Raw genomic sequence first — 27727 nt, forward strand, 5'->3', positions numbered from 1 at the left:
TCTATACATGGGTATGAGATGGACGGGGAAGGAAATTTCAACAAGATACAAAATATTTCAATTTATTTTTTTCCAGATACTATATTTTTCTGTTCTGCTTAGCTCTACAACGTATCTGCCAAACCTCTGACTGCTTCTTATCTGGGCCTCTTCCCATCAGAGTGCCAGGTATACCAAGCATGACAAATTAGCTGGTGGTCTTGAGATCTGACACTAGGTGCCATCTTAAGCCCACCAAGCTCATCTCCATTCTGCTCAAGCAGATCTGGGCACAAGCCTGTCATATTATTTCCTTGTTGCTCTCCCTTCCAAGCCTTGCTGCCTCTCACCACCCCACTGCAGAAGCACTGGCACTGGCAGAAATGTCATTTCCGTTCCACAGTGATGAGCTAACTCCTCATTTTTAAATCGATACACCCAAATTGCAAATAACACATTTTATACATACATTATATATATATATGTATATATAAGAAGCACATAAAACCACAAGCTTCCTTGGATGTTGGTAGTAAAACCTCAGATTACTCAACCTGGAAGCATTTTTTTTTTTCTTTTAAAAACTGTTTGCTCTGCTCTAATGTTCCCTTTAGTTGTTTTGTTTTTCCCTGTCTTTGCATTTCCCTCAGGGGATGGATCTCCAGGCTCAGGTGCTGGTGCTCCCCTTGGATCTTGGCATGGTGCTCTGGATGAGAGGACTCTCTATTGTACCTGAGGAGATTGGGAGCCCACACCAAGGCCAGGTTTCTGGTGTGCATGTTGGTCATGTTGCTGAAGGAGGCCAGGTGAGTCAGGTGCTTGATCAGGTATTCCAGCGTTCTGCAGTGGTTTCACATGAAGAAAGAAAAATGTGTCAAATGACTGATGCCTGCGCACCAGAACAGCAAGGCTCAGACCCAGAACTGGGCTCAGAGTTGTCCCCGCCTCAGGGAAAGCAACATCTGGAATGGCACAACAGGCCCCATAGGACAGAGGTTTTACTGCACCAGCGTTTACATGGGATGGCAGCAAACACCTGAGCAACTGCCCACTGGGGTGGCCAAGGATGGGACACGAACCAAATAATCCTTAGTGTGATGGGTGCAAAGAAGACGGCAGACAGATAGTGGGATGCTGTAAAGGCTGAGGGCTTAGCTCTTGCTCAGGCACCTCCAGCAGATCACCTTCTCACCACACCCAGGACACTGGCCAAGGGTGCTACAGGGGTCATACCCAGGGAAGGAGGATGATAGACTTGTGGCAGGGAGAGTTTGTTTGATCTCTAACAACAGTTTGTTCAATGATATTTAAATGCCCGATAAACTGCTGTCATATTTGGAAATGGTGAGTCAGCTTTTGGGAACTGACTTCTGGAAATTAACTCCAGCGCTGTTTCAGGCAATAGCCCTTGATGGTGAGGGTCTCCACAGTGTTCCTCAGCACCTTGGCAGACGTGTTCTCACCTGTAATGCGATGGTGGGAGCTCCTGGATGACATTTTGAATTCGTGCCAACTGCTCGTCCTCAGGGAAGCGTGATACTGCTTCCTGTGGAGATACAAGAAAACAGTCCGTCCTGGCAATGGACTCAGGGGAAAAGGAAGAAGGATAAGGTGGGTCACACGAGCCTGTCTCAGAGGGAATATTCTCTTGTTATCTTACAGAGCTATTGGTAGAAGTTGCTTCGTGTCCCCTGGCACAGCAGAGATTTGCTATGCTGTCATTTCATGTCTTGGTACATGCTTCCCACATGTTGGGACATGGTGGTCAATGTTTTGGTGAGAGAGGCATTTAAGGACTGAGACCTTCAATTAGGAGATATGTTTCTTTTTCTTTTTGTTGTTCTTTTTCCCTTTTTTTAACATTTGGCAGTTATAGGTGGAACAGAAAGAGAGGGAAAGATAGGATTAAAAATAATGGAAAAAATGAAAAACAGTGACACTTGCTCCTTGAAATTGTATTTAAAATAAAGCACGTCTTTCAAGCCATGTGTAATGAAAACAACTTGGATATACAGGTTCCATATTCTTCAAAATAAGCAATATTTGGGCTGTCATATTAAGATATCTCTAAGGATCGTTTGTATGAGTTTACACCTTTTATGATGGGAGAAGCCTTAGCAAAATCACTGTCCAGGTAGATTAATAAATTCATATACATCTTGGTCTTGAGCAAGTCTCTACAGACCAAGAGCTTAGAGACCTATGATAAGATTTTGTCTGCATTCCTGGGAGTTTACTGCATTGGTATTCATCTGTTCAGCCAGTCCCTTTCAATATTTGTGCTGGGGGAGGACAAACCACCAGCAAGTTCAAACAATGCATGACTGTCTGGGAACCTCCTGACTACCCTACTGCCACTGGAATTTGGAACAAGTTCAAAGAAAGATGCTGGGACCCATGCTGCCAGCAGAAGCTTTGCCTACAGACAGACGTCAGCACTGCTAGGAAAGGAAAGGAGGGAAATAACCCTTCCCAAAGCACCCGTCGCTTAAACATTATGAACCTGAAATTACCAGCCACAACGAGAGAAGCATCTTCTTGTAGCAGTCACTACAACATCCACACTGATGCTGCTGCTATCTCTGTTCTGGTCACTGTCCTCTTCCCAGCAGACCACTTCCCATGTACAACCACCAGCAAACCAAACGTTGCCATTTTCAAGGGCAGAGACAAATATGAATCATGTTTTATTCCCTAACACTGGGAATTGAGATCTATGCCCTCTAGTTTGAACTTCTCACTGGTGTGATGGCAAAAAAAACCAAGAGAGCTCACTAGTTTGGTGTACATAAGATGTGGATGCACTTGTTTTGCCCAAATTAAAGGTATGTTAACTCCTTCTAGTACTTTTTACCCATAACTACAGATTAAAAAAAAAAAAAAAAATAATAGGCTTTTTATTTGAAAAAAGAAACAAGTCTATTACCATCAGTCCAGAAATCCTAAGTATAAGAACTCCTGTGATCTTCAAACAAGGTTTCCAGTTGAATGGCCTTGTCCAAAGATGGAGAAGGAGAGAAATATAAACTTTAACTGGTTCATCTAAAATATTAGATTTCAACTAGACTGCACACAGTATTTTCTCCCCCAGAGCTGATTTTCATCCCATATTTAACTACCAGGTCTCAAAGACCTAATGCTTAGACAGCAAGTGAATACCAGCCCCTCTGAGGTCATGACCCATCCAAACCCTCGAGCCATATTTCTGACCCATATGTGTTGTGCCTTTGAAATCTGAGGCCTTCTCCAAAACTCAGGATTTCAGCAACAGAATACGGAATTCAAGAAAGAATCAACAGCACAATGTATTACATGTCTGTTAATTCATGAATTAATATCATTTAAATTTTCATCTTGCAAATGGGAAGAGAACACTTGGAGGATAGCAGAAGTGAAACACAATTAAAAATCTTGGATTTTTTTTTTACTCCACTGATGATTCTTGGAGTGAGCAATTCACAAGCCGTGGTTAACAAGGGGAATAGAGTCCCGAGAGAGAAGGTAGGTTTGGCCTCCTACGGCTGCTTTGCTCTGAGGGATTACTCGGTCCCTCTAAACCCAGATATGACCAACCAAGCAGATTCAAGTTATCTATCCCATGAAAGAAGCATCCCTCACCAAAATGGCAAACTGGACAGTGTGAGAGGGCATAATTTTGCAACAGTTGATAGCCAGTGAGGCCGTAACTGGGGTGTTACACCCGTGAACTTGACATAGCAATGACCAAAAGGCCTTCCTAGTCATTAAGAAATTTACTTTCCTTAGCCACAAATGTCTGAATCACTCGGGTGACTCAAAGTGGGGCCTATCCCATCTGAGAGACAGCTCCGGCTGAGTCAGGCTGGGATTAGCATGCATCCTTTACTCCTACCAGCGCTCTTCTGCCGAGGCACAGCTGCCACCGTTCCCTGTTCGGCCGCCCCACACATACACACGCTCCTAGCAGTTTTTGTGCTCCTTGGGGAACTGGTCTTTTTCTTTCTTTCCTCCTGGTATCTGACTGTGCTTCCTGTCAGCTGGGTTACCCATTATAAATCCCCACTGAGTAGACTTACGTGAATAATGGATTTTGTGGCTGAGCAGACAAACTAAAAAGCCGGAGATTAAAAAAAATCCCTTTTAGGTCAATCCAAAGTGATAACATTTTGGGGAGTTGGCACAAGATTTTAAAAAACAATTGTTCAGGGTTGACGAAAGCATCACACTCAACCATAAGTGAAAGAAATTATCATTTAAATTTGGGGCTGTTTAACCCTTTTCTGAAAGATGTTTTATTTAAAAGTTAGATGTGTTGATTTAATGTTGAAACATTTCCTTTAGAAAGTATTTGTAAAAGAAACATTTAGACAGTTACAAAAATGTTTTCCCTTTTGTTTTTGAATAACACTATTTACCAAATGTATCTACCAAAAATCTGCAAGTCATCATCCCAAAACTACCCTTTTCAGCAAACATTCTTTCCTAAAAAAAGTTTCCATCTAAATCTTCATGTTTCCTTTAGAGCACTTTTCTTTCATAAATCAGTAGTGATAGACAGAAAGACACCAGCCAAATAGCTTCAACAAGAATGAGATTCATCAGTTACTGTGAATGGTTGAATAATACCCTGTATTCTCAAGATCCTATTCATCCTGACTCTCTGCAGTATAGAGATCCTATCCTATATCCTCAGGATACAGGTCAATTTTTCCAATCTGCTCAGAATTTTGACTGAAGTTTTGACCATACATCACCTTGAAACACACACTAATCTTACTTAAAATTTGGCATCGAAACAGCAAGACACCTAACACTATCGCATATCTGTCAAGCAGCACAGCGAGCCAATTCCCACCCCGTGTTCCCTAGCTCCGTCGTCGTCCCTAACAGCTCCCTGACTTTTTATAGCAGGCTGCTGCTTGGCTGGTCCCATCTGGCTCTGCCTCACAGCAAGCCCCCTTGCACAGATGTGCTTGCCTCTTCCCATAGCAAGCAACAGGGAGTCTTTGGAGAATGTCTTCTTCTTGTGTGGACCCTGTGGATGTCTCTCAGTGCCTCCTGTGCCACAGCAGTGCTCCTTGGAAGCGCTTGCTTCAGGATAGAGGCAATGCAGACAGCAACACCTGAAGCTAGCGTTGCTTGCCACTTCGCGTTTCATTAGGACATGATTTTGCAAAACTTCTTCCCTGCAACAGCTGACATTTTTGGTGATGTCTGTCCCCTGCACCTCCCACCGAATGGGAAAGAGTAGGATGACAGAAAATCTTAAGAAAGGACAGATGTTTCTAACACTGAGAAAACAATCTTTCCCGTCTCTCCACTCCAGTTGTTTTAAGAAGTTGGTGAATTCTTTTAGCTGAAACTTCACACCTCTGGCACTTAAGATTTCAGCCTCAATGACTGGATTTAAATTTGTTGGTGACATAAACAACTGAAAGCAGTCTTAGATTGGTAAGAAGCAGGCAGCCTTAGCAACAAGCATAGCTTACTGTGCCACCTTTTAATAAAATATTATCTGTCATCAAAATTAGCCAACTCTCTTAAAAATTCAGGCTTTGTGGTCTTATTTTTCTGCTTCCCCGCAGTCTGCTCCTAGGCTCCAACTGTATCCATGTATAATCTATGGTTGTTTTGCAGAATCCAGTAACCACTCTTTGAATTATAATCTCTTTAAATAAGGTTAGAGATTTCTGCTTGGCCAGCTGCCACTTTCCTCTGTCATTTGTATTTATGACATGATCATGATAGGCCTGTTATGCCATAGCTGGCAAAACCTGTGTCATCATTTGCACTCTGACAAACTGTGTGAAAAATTATACAGGTGCAATTGCTGCTTTGCACATGGGCTGAGCAATCAGTCTGTGCAGATATCAGGGACTGTGGCAGGGACAGGGAGGAGGAAACCACACCCTTGAGATTATGATCACAAGCCCCAGGCGATCCAGAAGACTCTCAGTGATGGAGTGTAATGCGGAAAAGAAAGAGAAATAGTAATTCTGGGAGGAGGTGCACGGTGGGGGGAAAACGTAACAGCAGGGAAGCAATGCAGTGAAAAAATTAGCAAGATGAAGGGGATGAAAAATCAGGGAAACCTAGAGAAATAAACAATGATGAGGAGGGAAGAGCACTAAGAAATGCATATATAGATAGATGCACCAGAATCCAGGACACTAGAGTGAATCCCAAACAGCTGTCATAGAGGAACCTGCAGCACATCCACGCTGCTGGAGAGGAATGAGAACAGCAGAGGGTCTCACCGTGAATTTCTTGTAGAGCTCATAAGTGAGGAGAGGGTTGGGCAGCTCCCTGAAGTACAGCTTGCAGAGAGACCCCACGCAGTGGATGTCCTGGAGGTAAACTTCCCTTGTCAGATCCGGGCATTGGTCAGAAACAAACTCTTGTCTGAAACAATATGGAAACATAACAATGTAGGAGAGTAAGAGCCGTAGCATCCTAGTACTCCACCCTAAGTACTCTTTTACAGCTAGAAGACAAAACAAACTGAAAAACAGAGATGTGTCTGCAGCCTGGCCCAGATTGTCTCCCCGGATCAGGCCCCAAAGTTTCAACTAGTCTCTGGTTTCCCTAACATAGTCCTATGAGTGGGCCTCAAACTGATATAAAGAAATTGCTTTGTCTCGAAGTGAGAGAGAACAGCTCAGCATTTGTGCTGAGACCCTCCATGTCCTTCCCATTAATAGATGCAGAGGGAGATATTTTTTTTATTTTGTCATGGACTAATCCCTGAAATGCTGTATTACCCTGTTACCAGCTTCAGAGACAGTTTATGTTCTGCATCAGAGTGGAGCTCTGTTGGCCCCAGTCTATGCCTGAGGGACTAACAGCAAAAAAGTACTGAGCAATATGACTGAATTCCCCTGGCACTCGGACAGATTGCCCTTACCTCAGCTTTTGTATGTTGGATGTCACTCCTGAGAGGCGGTAGATCCCATCCACAATGCCATGAGTCTCAATGAACTCCGCACAGCTCTTCAACACGTAGGGAACTAGGAGAGGAAAGCAAGGCAAGATGTCCAATGAATACACACCAAGAACTTCCACAAGTCACCAGAGGAGACAGTTTCATGAAACAACATCAGACGCTCTCTGCAGTTGAAGGGAAGGATACAGCAATGGGAGAAATACAGAGCAAGCCAAAAATAAACCCCACAAAGTGCCCATAGACAATTTTCAAAGTGAGGCTATGCTACGGTTGTGCCATGCCACACTCATTGACGTATGACAGTGACTGATCCTGAAGTCACAGAAGCATTGTGGGAAGAAAGGTAGGGTTTCTGTCTCTCCATTTTTTTATTTTTTTTTTCTTCTTTCCAGAAAAAGAAGCATTTATTTCTAATTGAAAGCATGAGGTAAAGCATGAGGTCCTGGAAACCTCCCCCCTCCCCAAGATAGAGCTCCATCCTTGCTGAATTGTGCCAAAAGGTCTGATTGGCTTGGATAAAAATCAGAGAAGCATTCGCACTTCCATATAAGCCTACATACCCACAGTTTAGTGCTCATAAACTCCCACAGAGAGGGTATAAAGTTCAAATATTGACTAGATCTGCACACTGACAAAATCTGACATTGGCTTCAAAAGAACTCCAGCCACACAACCAGCCAAAGACTTAACCAGACTTAAAGCTGAGAGGAGCCTGAGGCACAGCATTTACATCCAGACCTGGACCTAAAGCATATGTTTATTTTTTCCCCATTATATAGGTATAGGAAACTCTCATCCTCTTGGTCAGACCAAGCCTCCTTGTCCCCAGTACTATAACAACCCTAGCTATAACAATAACAGTAAGAGAGCCCTTCCTTATTAGGTGCTAGAAACTACTGTGTATTCAATGCAATGCTTCACATAGCTATAAGCACAAAAGTCAGTAAATGTAGAAGTTAAAGTTCCCCGCTGTCACGCTGACTCTGCTGCACTGCGCATTCAGAAAGCAGTAGGGCAGAAGACAGACTAAGCCATCCATTTGACTGGAAAACCAGGCATAGCAATTACTGTATCTTTGCAACACCACAGAGATAATGCCTCTGGCTGGACCTTCCCTGAGTTCTTCTGCTCAGAGTTCAGGACCATGACGACATACTAACATGTGCTTTATCAGGCGGCGTCCAAAGACAGCACTCCAAGGACAGCCTGAACAAAAAGCAGCTGGTACATTATTGTATTTCTCACGGGTGCTACCGAGGCTGGAGCCAGCTCATGGGTGGACTTGTGCCTCCCAAGCAGCCCGGGGCAGAGGGTCTGGTGAGGGGGGCTCCCAAGCTGGTGTCTACCCCAGTGACACACTGTTGCTGAGCCCAGTCAGTCAGGAAAGTGCTATCCTTCTGCCTCCCAACTCTTACCGAAGGAGGTAAAGACGTCCTTCTTCTGTGCTCCTTCTCTTCTGGCCAACCCAAATGCAAGAATACACAAAGTGCCAGTGATTACTTGGAAGCCTCAATGATCCAAACGGACTAATTCTCCTCAGTTGAAGGAGCCTCTCCAAAACAACAGCGAAAATTTGACTTCATGGTTTTTTGAGCAGGGACGCATAATGCAGGTACATTAGTCATGCTGTGTCACAGTCTAAGCCCTTGGGCTAATTTTTAAGAGCCTCAAGTTGTTGGGCTAAGACTAACAGTGGAGTTTCTGGCAGGGGCCCTAACCTACTACAGTGTTTATGGGAAATCATGAAACCAAGAGAACAGTTGTAGGCTACAGAGCTATAGGATTCTCTCCTCATGCATATTTGAGGAGAAGGCACATCAGTGCCTTCCAGAAGGAACATGGAAACCATTCCTTCCAGTGCCTACAGCACCTACTTCCTAAGAGGACTAGATGATGCGGGAGGAGACAGAGCAAAAGAAAAGTACAAAATTTCCTTAAAATACTGCCAAGAAAAGCCCAAGTGATATACGAAGAAAGAGGACCTTCCTGTCTCTAAGACCTGATTATCTGTAACTGCAGTAGGGAACTCAGATCATATGATGATGAGCATGCTAGAAATAAAAAAAAAAAAAAGGGGGGAAAGACAAATGACTTCAGGCCTCTTCATTTCTAGCTGGTCAGGCTGTATCATCTTTACGGCGGGAGCTATTGCATACGTGGCATATTAAGATTTTCTTCTTGGTAGGGGTTTCTGGGAATAAATCTAATGTAAACAGCAAAAATGAAAGCTAGGCATATCCATGTTCACTTCAGATCTATTTGGGTGGGAGAATGGATGAACCACTTCCTGTTACCTGGAAAAAGAAGAATTGAACAGAAAACCTATTTCATCAGGACAGCCATATGACCAGGTCTGTTTAAAAATTAAATAGTCTTTCATATAGACAAACTTCATGATGGTGCCTAGATGCCACAAAAAATGGGGTCCATGCCTACAGCCCCCTTTATTAGATAATTTTTAAAACTTTGGTGTTAAGAATAAGCACACCAACTAAAAATGCATATACTAACATTTGTTGTGACTAATTTGACCTCTTGAAAGTGAGATCTAATAAATCACACTATTTTTTTGCTGAGTTTTAAGTTTACTTGGGATAAATTAGGTCAAGATGCCTCAGGCGGGTAAGCAAACCTCTTATACACAAACCAGAGAAGGCTAGATCCATCTGTTGAAGACTGGTAAGAAAAAAAGGGGCCTGAGGGGAATAATCTGTAGCAAATGTATAAAATTCAACTCATTTTTAAAAGTAGGTGAAGACTCCACAGCAGAGACAACCTATAGACTGCAGACTGACAATATGCATGGGAGCTCTGCCAGTACCGCTTACTCCAGCCCTGAAGTCTTCCCTGCTTTTTCAGCCCTGGGCTTCCCGCATACCTCTGCCAGTGCCCTTGTACATCATGTACATGATTTTCTGCCACACCAGATCTTCGGCTCTTATGAAGAGAAACAGCCAGTTATGTCAAAATGAGTGGCAGTTTTGTGACGTCAAAAAAAAAAAAAAAAAAATCCCACATAGGATACATTTCACTTGCAACCAAAAATTACAGACTTTGACCTCAGATCCCTAGAGGTGAAGGGACTGCATTGGCTTCCTGCAAAGCAAGCCCCTAAATGCAGCACTTGTATGAAACTGGAGCACAATAAATGTTTTCTTTGAGCAGAAGCTGAAGCTCTGAAATTCCTGAGCGGCTCTGATCTCCTACAGAGCTGAGTCTTTCGGTCACTTGGGGGAGGTAAGGTTAGAGTGGCAGTGAGCAGCTCCCTCCCACTTCCAGGAGTTTCTGACGTGGTTTGGTTATTTCAGACATGGCTCCTGATGAACCAAAACAAAAGCTTCGATCGTCCCTGAGTGCGGGGAGGTAGATTCTAGCATATGCTTTACAACAGGACTCTATGTTGGCTGGGTCTCTCCCGAAGGAAGATTGGATGGGGATGGGGATTTGTCACAGGGGCTGTGCATGTGTGTGCAGGCATGGAAAGGGGTGGGGTGGCGGGGTGTCCAATCTTGACACTTCTATAATTAAAACTGTGCTGGAGGCTTAGAAGTTGGAAGAGGCAGCTGGTGTCACACAGACCCCGCTTGTTCTGCCAGACAGCCAAACTGTCCTCATTTAAAACTACAATAGAAACCAGATGGAGGAGGAGAAGAGAGCATGGAGCAAGGCAACAGTCAGAAGGGAAATTGAGTTATAAACATACTGCACACAAAAGACAATACTTCTTCCCCTAGACAAAAATAAACCAAAAGGGCAGTCGCAGTAACTTGTTCCACTCTCACTGGATATTACCTCTGAGCTCAGTGTATGCGGATATTCACCTTCACCAGGGTCTTTTCCATGACCACAGCTCGTACCACCTCCTTTACACACATGTGCTACTCCTGCTAGGTCAGGTATCACACCTCTCTCCCCTTCCGATCCCTCCAGCTTCCAGTGCCTCCCACCTCCCAGCACTGCTGGGATGGGATGGGCCCTCCCTCCTCCTGTCCCTTCCCAGCCATGGTGCTACCAGTCACCAAACCTCCCCACCGGTGAGCAAGGTGCTCACTCTTTGCCTGTCTGACAGAGGCTTCTTCTGGCACAAGGTTGAGCATTTTGTACCAAAGTTGGGGAGACCTTTAAGCATGCACATAACTAAATCACCAAGCAGTCCAAGTAGGAGGGGACACTAGGAAGAGAGGGAGGCACCCCATCTAGCAACTGGTGGGAGGATGGCCCCCTGGCCTCCCACCAAAGCCAGCAAAGAGTGAGAAAGACCCTCATCCAGCTGGAGATGCAGGCAATGCCCTGTGGCCTTCAATGCCGTCTTCTAGACGAAACTCTTAGTCTCCATGGGCTAAAGAAGGACCCTAGGGAGGAGGTTACTATGTCAGCCACCCTAACCAGTCAGTGTGAATACTGTCCAGTAAGACTGTGCTTGAATTTAGCTAACCTGGACTGGGTCATGTCTTCAGGGTAGACTATACTGAACTGGACTGAATAGCAGCTGGCTTCATTTTTGTCCTCATCCTTCTGTTGTTCTCTCAGAAGGATCCTTGCGAGGACAAAAATCAGTGACAGAGCTACTCAGGTCCTCCTTAGTGGTTGGTTTATGCCACATGGGGGAGGTTTCGTGTCCTCTCTAATTTTATTTTAATTTTAGTTCAGGAGGACAAATGCAGACTTTTCACCTGAAACACCAACTTATTGATGTTTGACTTGCAGGAAATAGTTTGTTTGGCTTTTTTAAATTTCTCCCAAAAATGAATCCTGCACCTTAAAAAGAAGTTGTGGGCAATTTTATTTTACCATTTTGGTTTTGTTACGTAGTAGTAATTTTTTAAATTGTCTTCCATTGCTCTCAATAGCAGTGTATGCTTCCTATCATGATATGTCAATAGCATGACAATAAAGGTCAAAAGTCTCCTGTTTCAATTTAAAGGACTAAATTAGGAAATATTTCCTCTAAAAAATAAGTGCTTCAGTCTGTACTAAACAAGAGTTGTTATTTTGTACAAACAAAAATAACAAAACAGTACACATTTTAGAACATACTAATATATTAACTTGGCTTCCTAATCGCAGGAAAGGAACAGCATTGTATAAATGGCAACATACTTTGGAGTGAATATCTCTAATGTGACATTTGTCTGCATTTCCTGATGCTTCATACTTTAAATCACGAGCTTTAATGCTGATTCACTAGATTCCTTTTTTTTTTTTTTTTTTTTTTTGCTGATCTTTTCTGATTTTTACTGGGCGTAAGGTTGGCTGAGAAACAGATTCCAGAGTAGACTTAACTGTGCTTTCCTCCCTGCAGGTCATCCGAGCCCTGGTCCAGCATGGCAGTCACGATTCCAGTTTGCCTCCCAGTGCATAGCCCTAACCCGCGGCAGCTAAAGATAAATCCTGGCTTGCCCCCAGGTATCACCTCCTTTGCCTTCCACTGTCTCCTTTTCAGCGGTGGCCAGGGATGGAAGGGACTGGATCATCCAAAATCACTGCAGAGGATCTCTCCTGCTCAGGGATGAAGTTGGCAGTGCTGGAGAAGGGGAGGGTTTGTCCTGTCTGGACGTAACTGCTACGAGGACAAACAGAGGGCTTCAGTCTCCAGGATGTCTATGCATACTTTTCACCAGCACTAAATTAATTTTACAGAAGAACAAAAAATAAACTGTCTCACCATCAAATTCCAGTGTTTAGTTTGGCTGTTAGCACTGAGCTACCACAACCCCCACCATGTACACACACACACCTGTGTTTGAATAGCATGAGATAGCTAAACAACACCAAACGGGCTTAAAAACAAATCAACTTGTTAGAGTCCTCCTCACCTCTTCCGCCTTAACTGCCATAAACACTGTTAAAAAAAGATGAATAGCTGGCGCCAAGGTGATCCTGTCTGCATGGACAGCACAACTGAATCACCATATAAGTCACACATTCCATTTTTTTTTCCCCCTACTTCTGTGGGAAACGTCTCTGCAATGTCATGAAGGTTAGCACAACAGTGCCGTTCCCTGTGATGAAAGCACCGTCCTGAACACAGTTGCGATTCTGGTGGGCAAAGACGTAGGAAAAATGGATCTCGAATCTGTCAGATGCTGTGAGCCATTACCCTCCACAGCCGGGGCGGGAAGTGGAAATGCTGAGCACTGTTCAGGATGTGGCACAATGATTTCAAGCAAATACTTTTCAACACAGCCTGTAGGCCCAGTGCGAGTTTGAATTAATTCAATGGCATCATTATCGAGGGGAATTTTCCCACTGATTTTATACCCAGCTTACACCTCACGTATCTAAATAAGGCGTGTAAGAACACCTGATTTTCCCAAGTAGATCTGACAGCTGTGATGTTCCAGGCTGAAATCAAAGAGCCTGCAGCAGACCTGGCCAGCTCATTGACAGCACACATCAGAGAAAACCAAGGAGACAGCACGGCACAAGCAGACGTTGAATGCTGACTCTCAACCCCAGCGGTCACCATGCCCCCCTGAAACGTGACTAGTACCTTGACATAGCTGGAAAATTCTGTCATGCAGGCACTTTTGAAAAGAGGTTGTACTAAATACTGTAATAGTTTTGTTAGGAAAACATCCTGCTGTGGGTTTCCTGAAAAAAAAAAAAAAAAAAAGACCAGATAACCGAACAGGATATCTCCACTCCTAACTTTTATGACTCTGTGGTACAGCCACCTCAGAAAACGGTTGTTGCTTATGTTCTGAAGAGCAGGTCAATGAGCTGTGCACATCCTCAGCTAGCCATCTGAATCCTAAGAACTGTGATTTACAGCAGATCAGGGTAGACATTGTACAGTGTTTTGTTTACTACAGCGCAAGCAATTGGGGCAATTAATTCTGGAGGTAGGAGTAACAGAACAATTTATGCTGTGTCAGAAAAGGGACTCAGGTATAAGTATAGAAAAGATGAGAATAGTTTTGAAGTTGCATATAATGAATTGACGTTCGTTTTGGTAAGTGCCAAAATACTATGAGGGTAAGCAGGCTGTGAGTCAGGAATCCTGCCATTAACCTCATTTCTGATGACACACGCTAAAACCACTACCAAATCCAAAGGCTGCATCAGCACTGATGGAGCACAGGAGTGAGTGGGGCAACGCCGATGCTGCAGCGCAAGGAGCAGGGAAAGGGCAGATGAGCCTGCAAGGGAAGAGGGCAGGTGAGAGATGAGTGCTGGGATGGACAGCGGTGATGGAGGCTCCATTTGAAGTCTCTTGAGTGCCTGCTGTCTTTCATCCAGATCAATAAACAAGCTGAAGGATTGCAGGTGTCACACTGTATAGTATTTTCCTTCCTTACTCCACTCTCTTCTGTAGCATAGACACAAATGTAAGCCATGCTAACCTACTTAACTGCTGGCAACAAAGCAAGGAAAATATATAGACTTCATAAGTTCTTTCCTCCTCTCAACCAATTTTAACCTATATGTTTTCATTTACTAGGGCTTCAGAAGCAAGTTAGAAAACAAACAGTGCACAGTCTCTATCTTTTACCTGAGCCTGCTAGATGACACAGTTTCTCAGTTTCTTACAGTCCCAGAATTACTCTAGAGGTGACTTGTAAGCCACTACACCCATTACTTGACTGTAAAAAGAGTGTAGAAATCAACATTGCCCTTGGCACACGGGAACTCTTACATGGGATTCTTAGGATCCCAGAATCTGGAGAAAGGTAATTCAAGGGGACCAACACACAGTCCCTATCTGACTGTCAGTGTTAATTTATTCCTTATTCCTTTTGACTTGGACTTTGGTGTGCTAGGCAATAGGGATTTCTCTTTATAAGGAAGCCTTCTGGGTCTGTTAGAAAGAAATTCCGGGTGCTTAGATCTTGATGTGCACCTGAAAAATACCAGCTACTAGTTAAAGAGTTTTGAAGTCCTTTGTACTGTGCCTTTCACAGCCACCACCTCCATACACTGAAATCTATAGCAATCTCCACGGGATATAGAATTTGTCTGTAGTTTCTGTGCAGTTCTGTCATGCTATCTCACTGTTAGACAGATCCTTAGTCCACTTTCATAGTGATGATAGGCTGGTGACAAAGCAACCAATTCCCAAATAAATGGAAGCTTTAGGAATAATAATGCTGCTGTTATTCTGCTGGTCAAGAGACAGAGTGAAGCGAGGAGCTGGGCAGTTGTCTCATGAACTGTGGTGCTCCAGCACAGTGGGCTGCTCTGCAGTTCTCTCTGCCGTTCTTTCCCAGGAAATTTCTGTTGTCCCTTTGGACGTGCAAGGATAGGCTGGAGGTCCATCAGCACTCGTGGTGTTCCTTCCATGCTTGCTGCACAGTGAGTCATTTGCAAGCATATATGACAGGCATTCCCAAGCTTTAAAGTACACGTCCAGCTGTGCCAGCTAATGCAGCATGGCAGTGCCTATGAGCTCAGGAGTGTGAAAGGGAAAGCATGGACCAACCACTCCAATGAGAGCCCAGGTTTATGTTTGGTAGCAAGGTACGAAGCAACTGGTCCTGGACCTGGTCCTGGACCAAGCTCTCATATGGATGAAAAAACGGTATGGCTGAATCTCACAGCACATATTTATATCTTTTCTTTGTATTTTGCCCTCTGTCACACTGATGGACTGATGCAGACTGACACTGGATTATGCAGCAATGTTCTTTCACTCGGGCCTCTCACTGATCTTGCCTCTAGGGCTCTCTTAGTGAAGAGTGGATACAGCAATTTCCAGAGGTTATTCCAAATGGGCTGTTTTACGGATAGTCAACAACTTAGGGCAAAGAGCACGGAAAATTGCTGAGGATCATTATATATCAGAGACAGACAGATGAGGAGCCTAAATACAAACCCATAAAGGCTGCAAATGAGAAGTGAAAGGCAAATGAAAACAGACTTTTGAGAAAAAGTAAATAAGGCTTTATGATGTCAATCTGATTGAAAACAAACATGCAAAAGCACTAGTAATGATCAGTCATTATAGTTTGGAGCCAAGCAGCACAAAATCCATTCCATCTTTGCTCAGTTGCTGAGCATATATTTAGACTGAGTGTTTTCATTGCAAGGCTATCTGGGCCTGACCCAAAGAACTGCACTCATACAAAAAATCCCATTGAATTTAGCAGTATTTTCCACAAGAGAAAAAAAAAAATCTGTTTGTTCTACTCTCTCTTACCTCTTACCATGGCATGCAAATACTAACAAACGAGGTGTAGAAATGATAGAAGCATTTTCACCAGCTTTACAGGAGCATAAAATGTTGGTGTGAGGTTCAACACAGAGCGGAGAATTAAGACTGCTGCTGGCAGTGGAAGATCACCTAGAAATGCTTCTCCCAGCCCTGCTCAGAGGAGGCTGAAAACAGGTCAGTCTTTATTTGAAGAGGATTAAGCTGAGGGTGAGTCAGATTGCTGATGTTTGTCTGGTGAAATGAGGTGCTGTTCTATCCATCCTAAGTAATGCCCAGGGCATAAAATCACCGCAGCCTGTGGACTCAGTTCCTGTGTTCGAGCGGCATGAAGAAAATTCTGACAGAAGCAGCACCTGGTCAGACACACATACCTCTATACATAAATAAATGCATATCTATGTATATATCAGCATGTATATGTGTGTGCATACAAAAACATATGTGCATGTATTTTTACATATACAACTATTTTCCTTTATGTATTTATATATGTGTGTGTGAGAGGGTTCACATGAATTGCCAGGAAATTCTTCCTAAAGAAAAAGCTTTTTTAAAATAAGGTGTCAATCAAAGCCTAATGCCTAAAGGTGGTGTTTACAGAGTCAAAAGTCTTTCTAGGCTGGTGTCATAGGTCTGGGGGATACATCACTACATGCTGGTGCTCTTGCTTGTTGAAGCTTGCTCAGCCAGCCAGAGAATAAGCCATTGCCACAGACATTTTCCATGCTTCCCTGTCCCAGGCAAAGTGCATTTAGCCTAGTGCGTTGCCCTGTGTGTTGCTACTGTGCTGAAGGCCTCTCTGGGTCAAGTACTTACTCTCAGCCAAGGAAAGCTGTTGGTCTGGGGGCAGATTCCTCAAGCATGCATGGATTTCTACATCAGTAAGTCCGGACCCAGTCTCAGTGGATTGGTTTCACTCAGTATCTTAGTTAAGAAGGGTAGCCCATGGGATATGGGTCGTTTTGGCTACACCTTTTCACATCCAGAGGATGCAATCCTCTAAAGTGTACCTTACATCCTTGATTGCAGGGACTGTATTTTCCTTTCCATACACCAGGAAGGGTAAAGAGCTCTAAAAGAAGCTGCTGAGCAGCCTGGCCCCAACATCTGGATGTGGTGTTGCACCTTCAGGGCTTCCTTCAAAACCAACAGGGAATACAGCATTGCTCCATCTGCCAGCCTCGTGGCAGATCAGCACTTCGCATATGTTGCAAGAGGGCAGCTCGCTCACTCTCCAAAGCCTGCAAGTATCATCAAGGACAGCAGAGGAGGCAGAACAGCATTTGCAGATGGTGTTACACAGCCTCCCAGCCTTCTAGAGGCTGATGCTGGGCTGGGATTGTTTAGAAGAAAATATTTCCTGCCATGCTGTTTGTGTCTACCTCCACCCCAGGATGTCAGCACATAACTACTGAGATGCACCCAGAGTATACGTCATGGTTTCTCCAAGGCTGACCTGCAGGGACTGTACCTCTGCAGCTGCCTACCAGAGGGGTTAAGGGTATCAGAAACAGAAATGAGTTCTGTCAGAAGGTCGGTCATGAAAGGAGGCGTGATATGGCTTTTACAGGACCTAATGAAAGCAGAAAAAAACCCAAAGCTGAATAAAATATTACAGCATGATGGCATCTTCTTATTCCCCAAATAGGTTTCTATCCCCTCAGCTAGTAGGGACAAGTCAGGAGAGATATACATCTATAGGCTACTCTTGCTTGTATTCCCAAGGCCCTCCTGCCCCCAGCGGGAGCAACTGTCCCCGTGACTTTTCTCCCCCACAGAAAATCCCCCCCAGTTCCACATGAGATACAAGCCTCTCCCTCCCTTCATCTCAATAAACATGCGTGCCAGGGGTTATCAAGCTGAGGGTCATTCTCAGTGCTAACAATGGAAAAAAAAGCAGCATCCAGCTGTTACTGAAGTAGTAAATCTAGCCACTTTGCATTTGCGCGCCTCAGTTTCCAAGCCCCCCAACGGATTCCTGATATATTCCATATTTTGCTCTTTATTTTGTTTTCCATTTGGCAAAAGACAGGCTCCAAACCAGTGTGAAGAAAAACAACCTTTCCCCCGGCTCCTTCTTTTTTTTTTTTTTTTTTTTTTTTTTTTTTCACAGCGCTATCTCTGCTCCAAGTCAGGCCAGGTAGTGCTTATCATTTCCTCTGCACTGCAAACACCAGCGTGCATGCGTTTCCTGCCGGCCAGTCCTAAACCACAAGCTGACATTGTTTTCAAGGCCCTTCTCTCTTGGAGGCAAGAGCAGCTCCGCCGCACGGCGTTTCCTGTTGATGTCAGGCCCCTCTTCCTCCCAAAGCAAATGGGCTTCCTGCCGGCATCTGTGTCCTTTTCCATGAGGACTAGCAGGAGCCATTTTCCTACACAGCAGCTGAGGGGGGGGCATGGAAAAAAAGTTAGTGGAGACAGGGATATAATGGGGAGGAGCAGGGGTGGATGTTTTTTTTTTTTCCCCTGGCAGTGTTGAAGAACATCTGGGGCCCCTCTCAATGAGGAGGAGAGAGAAGAGATAAGAGGTCAAAACAATAGAGCTATGTCTCAGGGATGCTGGTATTTGCAAGTACCAGAGAAATCACTTATTAGCAGAGAACATCAGAGACTAATTACAGCTGCCGATTTCCCACTGCTAAGGAATGTAAGCTCACAAAAGAAAAGCTACAGCCATGGCCCCCGTGCTCCAGTGGTGCTGTCATAAGCTGTGGGAGATGCCAAGACCTTTACACCAGACCACTGCCCTCATTTTTATTCTTATGAATCTCTATCGCTGCCAGCACTGTTTCATCAACAGTGAAGAAACTGGACTCCTATTGAAGAACACGGCTTACACTGAGCCGAAGCACTTCAGCTCCGCAGACTGCCACTGCATGAGCCATTGCCCCAGCAGAGAAGGAAAAACCTGACCAGACACCATTTCGGACTTCCCCTGGTCCATGGCATTCAAGGTTTGTATTTGTCCCATTAGAGAAGCTGATGGGCTTGTCCGAGCTCCCACCGGGAGGTTATCGCTTTGCTGCACAGTGTAAGAAGCAGCCCAGGAACGTGTGAGGGCAGGCTCCGTCGTGGTGAGGACACACGACAGGGCAGAGCACAAGGAGCACAGCCAGCCGTGGCGAGAGCGTTGCCTGCCCTCCGAAGCGTTTTGGCCACGGCCTCCCACGCAGGGCAAGGAGCTGGCTTGCGTTAGGACGTGTTCCCCTGCAAGCAGAGGTTTCCCATGACTGGGGAAACAGAGTCCTCCAGCATTTTCTATACCACATCTAAAACTATGGCCAGACAGGTGGGGTGGGGAGAGGGTTTACTAAGGGGTCCTTAGCAATAACCAGAACAGGACCTGTCTCTTAGAGTCTCAACTACTGCCCCTAACGGTCCTCTGGGACGAGTTTCATGTGTATTTCAAAAATATATTGTTATAAGGTGATTTTCCCTTTCTTTTCCTATATGTTGCCTGGTCCCCTTCCCGTGTCACTGGAGGAACTAAGCAAAGGGTTACACGTTCAATCTCTGGGCATAAATTGCCACAGAGGCTGACAAAATTACTCCAGCTTTATGCAACTGTAGCCAGCAGCAGATGTGGCCCCAAATCTGGCAGAGCCGGCGGAGTTGCAAGAGAGTGAACTGGGCCTTAGTTTTCTTCACAAAAAAAAACCCTTACTCAAGGTGCGATTGCGAAATCTTGACGGCTGGCACGGGTGTAAGATGCAAAAGAGAAAAGCCCACCTACGTTCTCCCAGCAGAAGTTGGCCGGGGCTGCTGAAATTCGCAGCGCTGACCTTTACGCAAGCGTTCCCTGCCGCAGAAGATGCAGCCTGCATGGCCAAACCCAGCTGGAGCTGGGCTGCTCCTGGCACATGGGGACAGGGGGGCGGGAGAGGAGACCCTCCTATCCTTTTTAGGGAGCTCCAGCCTACACAGTGGCTTTTCTGGCAGGTGCCTATCAGCCAGCAGCACCAGCTTAAAGCCGGTGAGCACTTTGCAGGATGGCACCCCGTTTACAAGGCTGCTCCGGGAGCAAAACTGCACTTTGACGAAGGAGTGTGCAAGAGGGACAGGCTCCACCGAGCTCACATTTTTCCATCGCGCTTTCCCTCTTTTAGTTCGGCTTGGTATTCGTGAATGAATTACCTCAATCCCTCTTAAGCAATGTACTGACCAGGAAAAGGGCGTGGGGGATTATTAATGGAAAAATCCTTGAATCTTGTAGCCCTGTAGCACAGCTACAGTTACAAGGAAAACAGGATACCATGCTGCTTATGGGGAGGAGGAAGAGAAAAGGAGCAGAAATTCTAATGATCTACAGGGACTGACTTGCAAAGAAGAACAAAGTGGCGGCCGTAAATAGGCACAGCTGGCCCAAATTATCAGGAGAGAAACTAAAGCGTGGAGTAGAGGTCTGCACGGGGTGCAAATACCACTGAGAGAAAGGGTTTGTTGATCAAGGTTGTAACTAGGAGTGGCTGAATGAAATTATGAGGGGAAATTTAGGGTGAATAGTAGGGAAAACGTCCTGAGAGTGAGACATAGCATCATGTACAACTGCCTTCTCAAGGGAGGGGATGGGAGCCACGCTGCCTGGATATTTAAAATTAGTCAGGAGATTACTCTGAAGGGAACAGTCCTGCACCCATCGCTGTGACAAAGACAAAACAATGTTTCTGGCCTTCCCATGTCGTTATCAGGCAATGCCTTTTAAGCCACAGTGAGATCCCCTGGAAGAGCTTGCTGTGTTAATTATAAAGGAAAGTATATAGTGCCAGCACTCCCTACGACAAGGGACAACCGCAACCAGCAGCTGGAGTTTAAATTGGATACTAAAGCATGCGGGAAGAAAGGCTACTTGAAAATCTTCCAGCAGAATGATTTTCCAGTGGGAAAGTGAGCATTTCACAGAATCAAAATGTTTCACCAGAACACAGGGATTCAGTTTGACTTTTCAACCAAAGAAACGCTCAAATATATTGTTTCTAGAAGGTGAAATATGTTCACTTCCACGTCATTATTTTCAATGTAATATCACCTTTTGGAGAATTTTTATTTAGGGGAAGTTTCTACTTTTTTTTATTCCAATTCCAGATGAAAGGAAGTCTTGTGGTAGGGGAAGATGGAGCACAGTGCAAAACAGGAATCAGCTCTAATGGCTATCAAGTGATATCATCAATGACTGGCTAGTGTTTGCTTATCTCTGTACACTTCTGAGAACAGCAGCACTGTTCCCTACAAGCTGAAGCCCAGAATATTGTGTGTGTTTCTCAACAATGAATGAGAGAAAAAGGAGGCAAGTGTCTTAGGATTTGCTTTTCAACCCTCAGGATACAAAAAACCCTCATTTGAAATCCCGCTTGTATCTCACGTCCCCCATTGTGAGGATAAAACCCCAGCACAGTCTCACAGAATATTCTTCGCTTCCATCAGCAAAAATCTAACCCCTTGGCAAGGAGTCATCAATTAACAGAGGATAAGTATCGTTCTCATCCCATAGGTGCAAAAAATGAGAAACAGAAATGAGTTGTCAGCCTGAGGTCATGCAGTGAGTTAGTGGAAGAGCTAAGGTTAGAGCTCTGATTCCCGCTCTGTAACTAAACCACACGGCCAGCTTTCTTGTATCTGAACTGCTGGTAAACAGAAACTTACTTTCAAGAGTTCAGAAGTTGATAAAGCAGGCAGAGATTGCAACTGGGTTATCAGAATCACTGACCCAGAAAGTCAAGTTGAGAATCTCACACAGATGTTTTTTTTTCTGGGAGAGGCTCAATTCTTTCCAAGCTTCTACCAAACCAGAAAGATCCTCCCTACCCAAACTTCCAGCCAAAATCCGGACACACAGACTAAAACCTCAGAAGGAGATTTGAGTCAGAGATTGCCGATCAGATTCTTGAAGCAACATTTTGGGTTGGTTGTCCTAAAAGTCAGCCTTGTACCAAAAGACTAGACTTCAGTACCCCTATGCCTGGGAATGTTTGGAACTGGATCCACACTTTGTGGCTTGGTCTCACTTCTAATTATTTTCTTTTTTTTTTTTCCTTTTGAATGTTTCTCTCATAACTGAATACCACAATAATGGCAAGAAGCTACCCAGAGGCCATCTGGGGAGAAACTGCTTTATTTCTGATCATTTCAGGGAAGAGAGGTTGGTGGGGGGTGGGAGGGGTGGCCTGAATTCACTGGAAAAGATGTCCTGTCCGTTCACAGATCAGTTATATCAAACTTCTTGTATTCCTTGTCTTTTGACTTCTTCCATCTCCTCAGCTACCCATTGGCTTCCTTCCTTTATCTTTCATTTTCATTTCACAAGGCACTTAGTTTTCAGCATAATTTTCTTCCCATGGAGACCAAATTCAAGCCCCACCTTTGGGACCTGGACCAAGGTTTAAAATCCCTTCCCAGCAAAAAAGGCACTTGGATCTGGCATTTGCGATTCAGGCCCATATCTTCCAACTGCAGCTCTAAACTGGATCAAAGACTTTTGTTCCTAGCTTTTATTCTCAGCTTTTGTTCCCTTCTCCGTTCCCTTGAAATGTCAGCAAGCATGATGGCTTTGTTGATGCCGTCAGGGTGGTCTGACCGCTTCCCACGCTGGGCATGCAGATTGGGTAGCTGTGGAGCAGTCAGCAATTCACTGGGTGTCTCCTCTAGGATGTTGTTGTTCCTCACACCAAGGCAGTGGCCTGAAACAGCCACATTGCCATGAAATCAACAGAAAACAAATCCACCTCCAGCTGCCCTGACTCGCACAGGGACACGCAGGCTGTTTGTTCCAAACCAGCAGCTGCCAATGCTGCCAGGAGGACAGGAAACCATGCTGGGAACTCAGAGCTGTCCTCAGATGCTGGGATGGATATCCACCCCTTCAGACATTCCCCGCTTTGTCTGGACGAAGGCTCAAAATATATGCGTTACTGCTGCCTCCTGAGACAACAGACTGCCGGGCTGTCAGAGCTCACAGCCCCCACAGCTCTTCTAGCTCTCTGCTGACTTCCAAGTGGAAAGGATTTCTCTCAAGTCCAAGTGGGGGGGACACGGGCATGTCCTACCCCAGACACCTCCTGTCCCCTCCCCAGACGCCCCCGGGGGCTGCTCTGAGATGACCTGGGACCTCCCTGGCTACTGGCTGCTCCTCGGTCAGTGCTGGCTGCGCTGCTGGGGAGAGGCAGACGACACTGCCGGCCATCCTGCCCCGTGTTGCTCCCTGCGAGATTACAGGAGAGCCCATGCAGAGCCCGGCAAGCCCTGCCCGAGCCCTGAGAAGTACTCGCAAAGCGTGTCTGCCTGCATCACAGCATCACAGGGTAGTTCACAGGAGGGATGGGGAAAAAGATAGGCTATGAGTCAAGTACCGACCACAGGCCATGTTTCCCTGCCCCATCACAGGGACCACCTTTAGCCTGCGCTGCCCAGTAAGAGTTGCCTTAGCATCCCTCCTCTGCGCACCTGAAGTGTTTATACTAAGGGGGATCCTCAGGGCTTCCAGGACATTCGTCCTGCTCTCTGTGCTTTGCCTGCCGATATGCTGCACGGCATCGGCCGTGGCCTCCCAGCTGTTCTGAAATACAGGGTTTGACTTCAGCCTGAAGAGCCCAAGTAGTGCTGCTCTACTGCACATCCCTGGTAGCCATCATGTCAAGGATGTGATCGGATTTAGGAATGAGCTGGGGTTCCTGCTCTCTGCTCTGCACCGCTCAGGTTCAGTCAATCTTTTCCTACCACAATACTTTTCCCCACTGTTTATTATTAATTCATTTTCTCCAATTACAGCAGAAAAGGGCCCTGGCCAAAGAGGAATTTTGCAGCATGTCTCAAAGAAGATCATATTTGTCTGCAGCTTGACTTCATTTGAGGAAGGTCATTCTATGGTCAAGCACTCTCAAAACAGACAGTGCCTTGTCTCCAGGTCTCCACAACCTCCCATCCAGGCGCTGTCATTGAAGCTTTCAACTTCAGTGCTCCTCTGACACGTATCCAACCTCACCAATACTTTCTCAGCAGTCTGTCCTTCAAGAGCTTTAGGCCAACACAATCTACTTCTCCTGGAGTTGATGCTACCATCTTCAGTGCCAACTGCAGTAAATTACAACAGTACTACCTGCTGTTGGCAAATATTTGTAAAATTTGTTTCTTTTTTTCACTCTTGACACCAGCTGTGTTCTGGTGCATTCCTTGGACTTCTCTGGAGCTAATTCATGGTGGCAATAGGAAAAGTAAGGATGTTGCAGAAGCATTTTGTCACAGGGGAGATTTGCAAGTACTCGCGTCACACAGACGTTGCTTTTGTTCTGCTGTTTCGCCAGCCTAAATCATAAGATTCTTTACAGCTGGGAACACTTGCTGTATAGGCAGATCTGAAGTACTACCATACCAGTTGGCTGCAGCATCCCAGATTTATACTAGTGTCACTGAGGTCAGAAGCTGGCTGGATGCCACGCAGCCTGTGCTTCTGGAGGAGCTCAGTGGTAAAAGGCAGTATGCTGAAATGGAGGCAAGGTGTCAGAGCGCTGCGAGGTGCTGGAAAAAATTTTTAGAGCCCCAGTAACAAAACGAAGACACCCTTTGTCTGCCAGCATGTGAATCCCTTTTACTTCTTGTGTCCCACTGTGAGAGACCCTGTGTATTGGAGCACTTGAACGGAGATGTGGGTCGCCAAGAGCCGCGTGTTAGGGGTGGCCTGTGGTGCAACACGTGGCCAAGGAGCATGTTCCTAACTGGATCCCTTGGCTTGTACAGCCCAGCTCCGTCCAACTTTGCCACACAGCCCTGCACATTCCCTTCTACTCCATAGCTTCATTCACCAGAGGACAGCTGGGCAGGGGACATTCAGTCAGGCCAGCTGGGCCTCTGGCCCGCCTCGAGCAGAGTAGGAAAGGGGCTGCAGGGAGACACACTGATACAAATGCATGAAGTAAAGACACAAATTTCACGGTGTACAGACCAATGCCCTGGTCCCCCAGGGCTCAGATCGCCCCTTGTAGAGGTAGAGCCTGGTTTCACATGCAGCATTCAGGCCACCCCAGGTTTTAAACTGGCTCTAGTTAGCTATGGGAGTCAGTTGAATAACTCCAGCACATAATGCACCACCCTTGATCTGAAATGCTGGGCATAATGGTATGATTTAGCAGCATAGCCTGCCTCATAACCCCCCTTGGTTTTGCAGTATGCAAGCAGGTATTTTGGTGGATGATGTCTTGCTGTGCTCAGGCTGGAAGGGGAGATGGCAAAGAGGGTGGGAGTCAGTCAGGTGTACATCAGCAAGCTTGTCCTGCTCAGAAGAAACAAAGGAAACATTGCAAAAGATAGTGGCGTTCCCAGGGAATCCGCTTTCGAATCTCGCTTGCCTGGCCGTGACCTGAGGCTCCTTTATAAATCGCATCAGGAAGGCAGCATTGGCCAACAGAAAACAACAGCTAATCATAAAATCCAAAGAATATCCATTATGCGCTCTGCTAGTGACATTTTAAAGCCTGTAATTTTTTGCATCTGTAGTCTCCTGACCTGTAGTACTTACTCTCCCTTCCCTTGGAGCCAAGCTAGAGACGGCCTCAGATAAAAACCCTGCAGCTGAACACCCTGGATTTTAGCGAAATTGAACTCAGGCATCTGTACTTCTAATTCAGTCCTGATCAGAGCAATCTGAGAAGAACCAGTTCAAAATGAGCTGGGCTTCAGACAGCCATCTTCACCTCCCACTTTGGGCAGGAGACAGCGGAGGCCAGTGGCAGACCTCCAGAGGGTAATCCAAACAGGCTCTTGAGGTATGCAAAGCTGAGGTGCAACTCAAGTCAGCTTTGTAGAGCTCCAGACCCTTTTAGACAACACATACAGGTTTTTTTTTTTTTTTCTTCTGATTTCAGGTTTTGTTGGGGAAATTTCTTAACTTTGATTTAGTAGCACTTGAGTAACATCAGTCCTCTTTTACACAACAGCCTGGGCACTCCTGACAGGAATGTTTATCGAGGGTTTGAAAAAGAGAATTGGAAAAGTATGAATTCAGGAAACAGGAATGCTATAACCTTGCTAGTACAAAGGCAAAAGCCATTGTGCACACACAAATTTAGAAGCAGCAACAGCAAAATCCTTTGAAGGAAAACAGCAGTGATTTTTATTATTGCCTTATATGAGTTCAAAATGTTGCAAAGTTAAACAAAGCAATTATAAAGCTGAGTATTTAAAAATACTTAATGTTTCACAGTCGCTTTTGAGATGAATCAGGTATCCAAACATCTGGGGACTGCAAAATCCATCAGGAAACACAGACAGATGAGACATATCAAGACAGGAAGGTTCAGGGCTGCCATTGGAGAGACAAGGAACAGCAGGAGATTCCCACAGCTTCTTTTGGGTAAGAAATGTTAGTACTACATGGATGTGTACACTAAACAAAAAGAGGAAGAAAAAGAGAGGGCTAAAATAGGATCTTGCAAGTCTCCTGCTGTTCTGTGTCTTTCTCACTTTGCTCTGATCTCTCTGTACATGTCACTGGCTGGCAGGATGACTGCTTCCTGATTCATGATTTCATATTTAATTCTTTCTATATAAAAGGAATTTAAAGGAAATTATTACAAATGGTTTGGCCACACTGCATCAAGTCATTGGAAACTATTTCATTACCCCTGACGTCTTCTTTTTTTTTTTTTCCTCCTTTTTTTTCTCTCTTTTAAGAGAAAAGTTAGACGCTTTCCTAAACGCTTTCCAGACTTGAGCTATTCACAGATTGCATGTGGAAGGCAAACACAGCCCAGGCTTGGAAGAAAGAGGCTCTCATACTGGACACCCCAGTAGCTTGGGGCGTTGCAGGCAGTGTCCTCGGCAGCGTTTCCTTTCAGAGAGCTGTTGCTGTATGAAAATGCTTTGGGTGTAGCAATCCTGTGCTCATCCCACAGGCACTTCATGAAAGAGGCAACTGTTCCATGTTGGGAATTCAGAGAAACCTCTGGCCAGCAGCGGCTGCTGGAGGCGCCCTGATTAAAGCCCCATTGTTTTGCCCACTCCAGCAGTCCTGCTAAACCACTCCCTGATGAAGCCCCTGTCTGTCCAGTGATTTGGGAAGAGACAAATAAGTAAATGCAAATAAGTAAATACAATCGTTGCTAGGGATAACAAAGATTGGGGGAAGCAAGGGAAGAGGAAGTAACAAAAAAAAAAAAATAATCATTTAATTCACTACATTTCGTCAAAGGAAAATGCCAAGGAGTTGGATTTCTGGGCTGTGTTTCTTTTGTCTTTCTGATTCCTAGATCTTGCTGTACTAAGGGCTTTGAGACACTAACAAACACATTGCAAACACAAGAAGGGGTGTTGCAGGAAAAGGGCGTTGAGATCATACTTAATCAAACTTCCTTACATTTTGATAGCTACAGTACTGTTGTATAAGTCGATCATCTCTTTGCCTTTGCAGTTCTCTGCAGCCAACACAGTGGAGCCACACGCTTCAGGCCAAGAGCTGTATCCTGACATTAGTACATGGCTGATGGGTTTCAGAGAAAAAAAAAAAAAAAAAAGCAAGACTAAGTTAATTTCCTTGCACAGGTCTATCTCAAAGAGGATCGGACTGCATGATCTAAAAGCAGGAACTTACTGGTGACTAAAATCAGAGAGGTTTTGATTCATAGCACAGGCTTCCAAAGCAAAGGAAGCTGAGGCACTGCATGTCCTCAGCAGGCAATGAAGCTGAG

The 27727-nt window shown here is 45.1% G+C and overlaps 1 protein-coding gene across 1 annotated transcript in view; it reads right to left on the minus strand.

The window, feature by feature from the left end:
- ARHGAP31 (Rho GTPase activating protein 31) overlaps positions 1-27727 on the minus strand; it is a 62587-nt gene that overhangs the window by 18723 nt on the left and 16137 nt on the right. The window contains exons 2-5 of the mRNA XM_033005149.2: positions 6863-6965; positions 6216-6360; positions 1443-1525; positions 712-819 (exon numbers count right to left, since the gene is read on the minus strand). Of these exons, the coding sequence (XP_032861040.2) occupies positions 712-819; positions 1443-1525; positions 6216-6360; positions 6863-6965 (439 nt within the window). The remainder of the gene's footprint in view (positions 1-711; positions 820-1442; positions 1526-6215; positions 6361-6862; positions 6966-27727) is intronic.

This window comes from Tyto alba, unplaced genomic scaffold (assembly GCF_018691265.1).
Source record: "Tyto alba isolate M040663 unplaced genomic scaffold, T.alba_DEE_v4.0 Super-Scaffold_14, whole genome shotgun sequence".
NCBI classification, from domain to species: domain Eukaryota; kingdom Metazoa; phylum Chordata; class Aves; order Strigiformes; family Tytonidae; genus Tyto; species Tyto alba.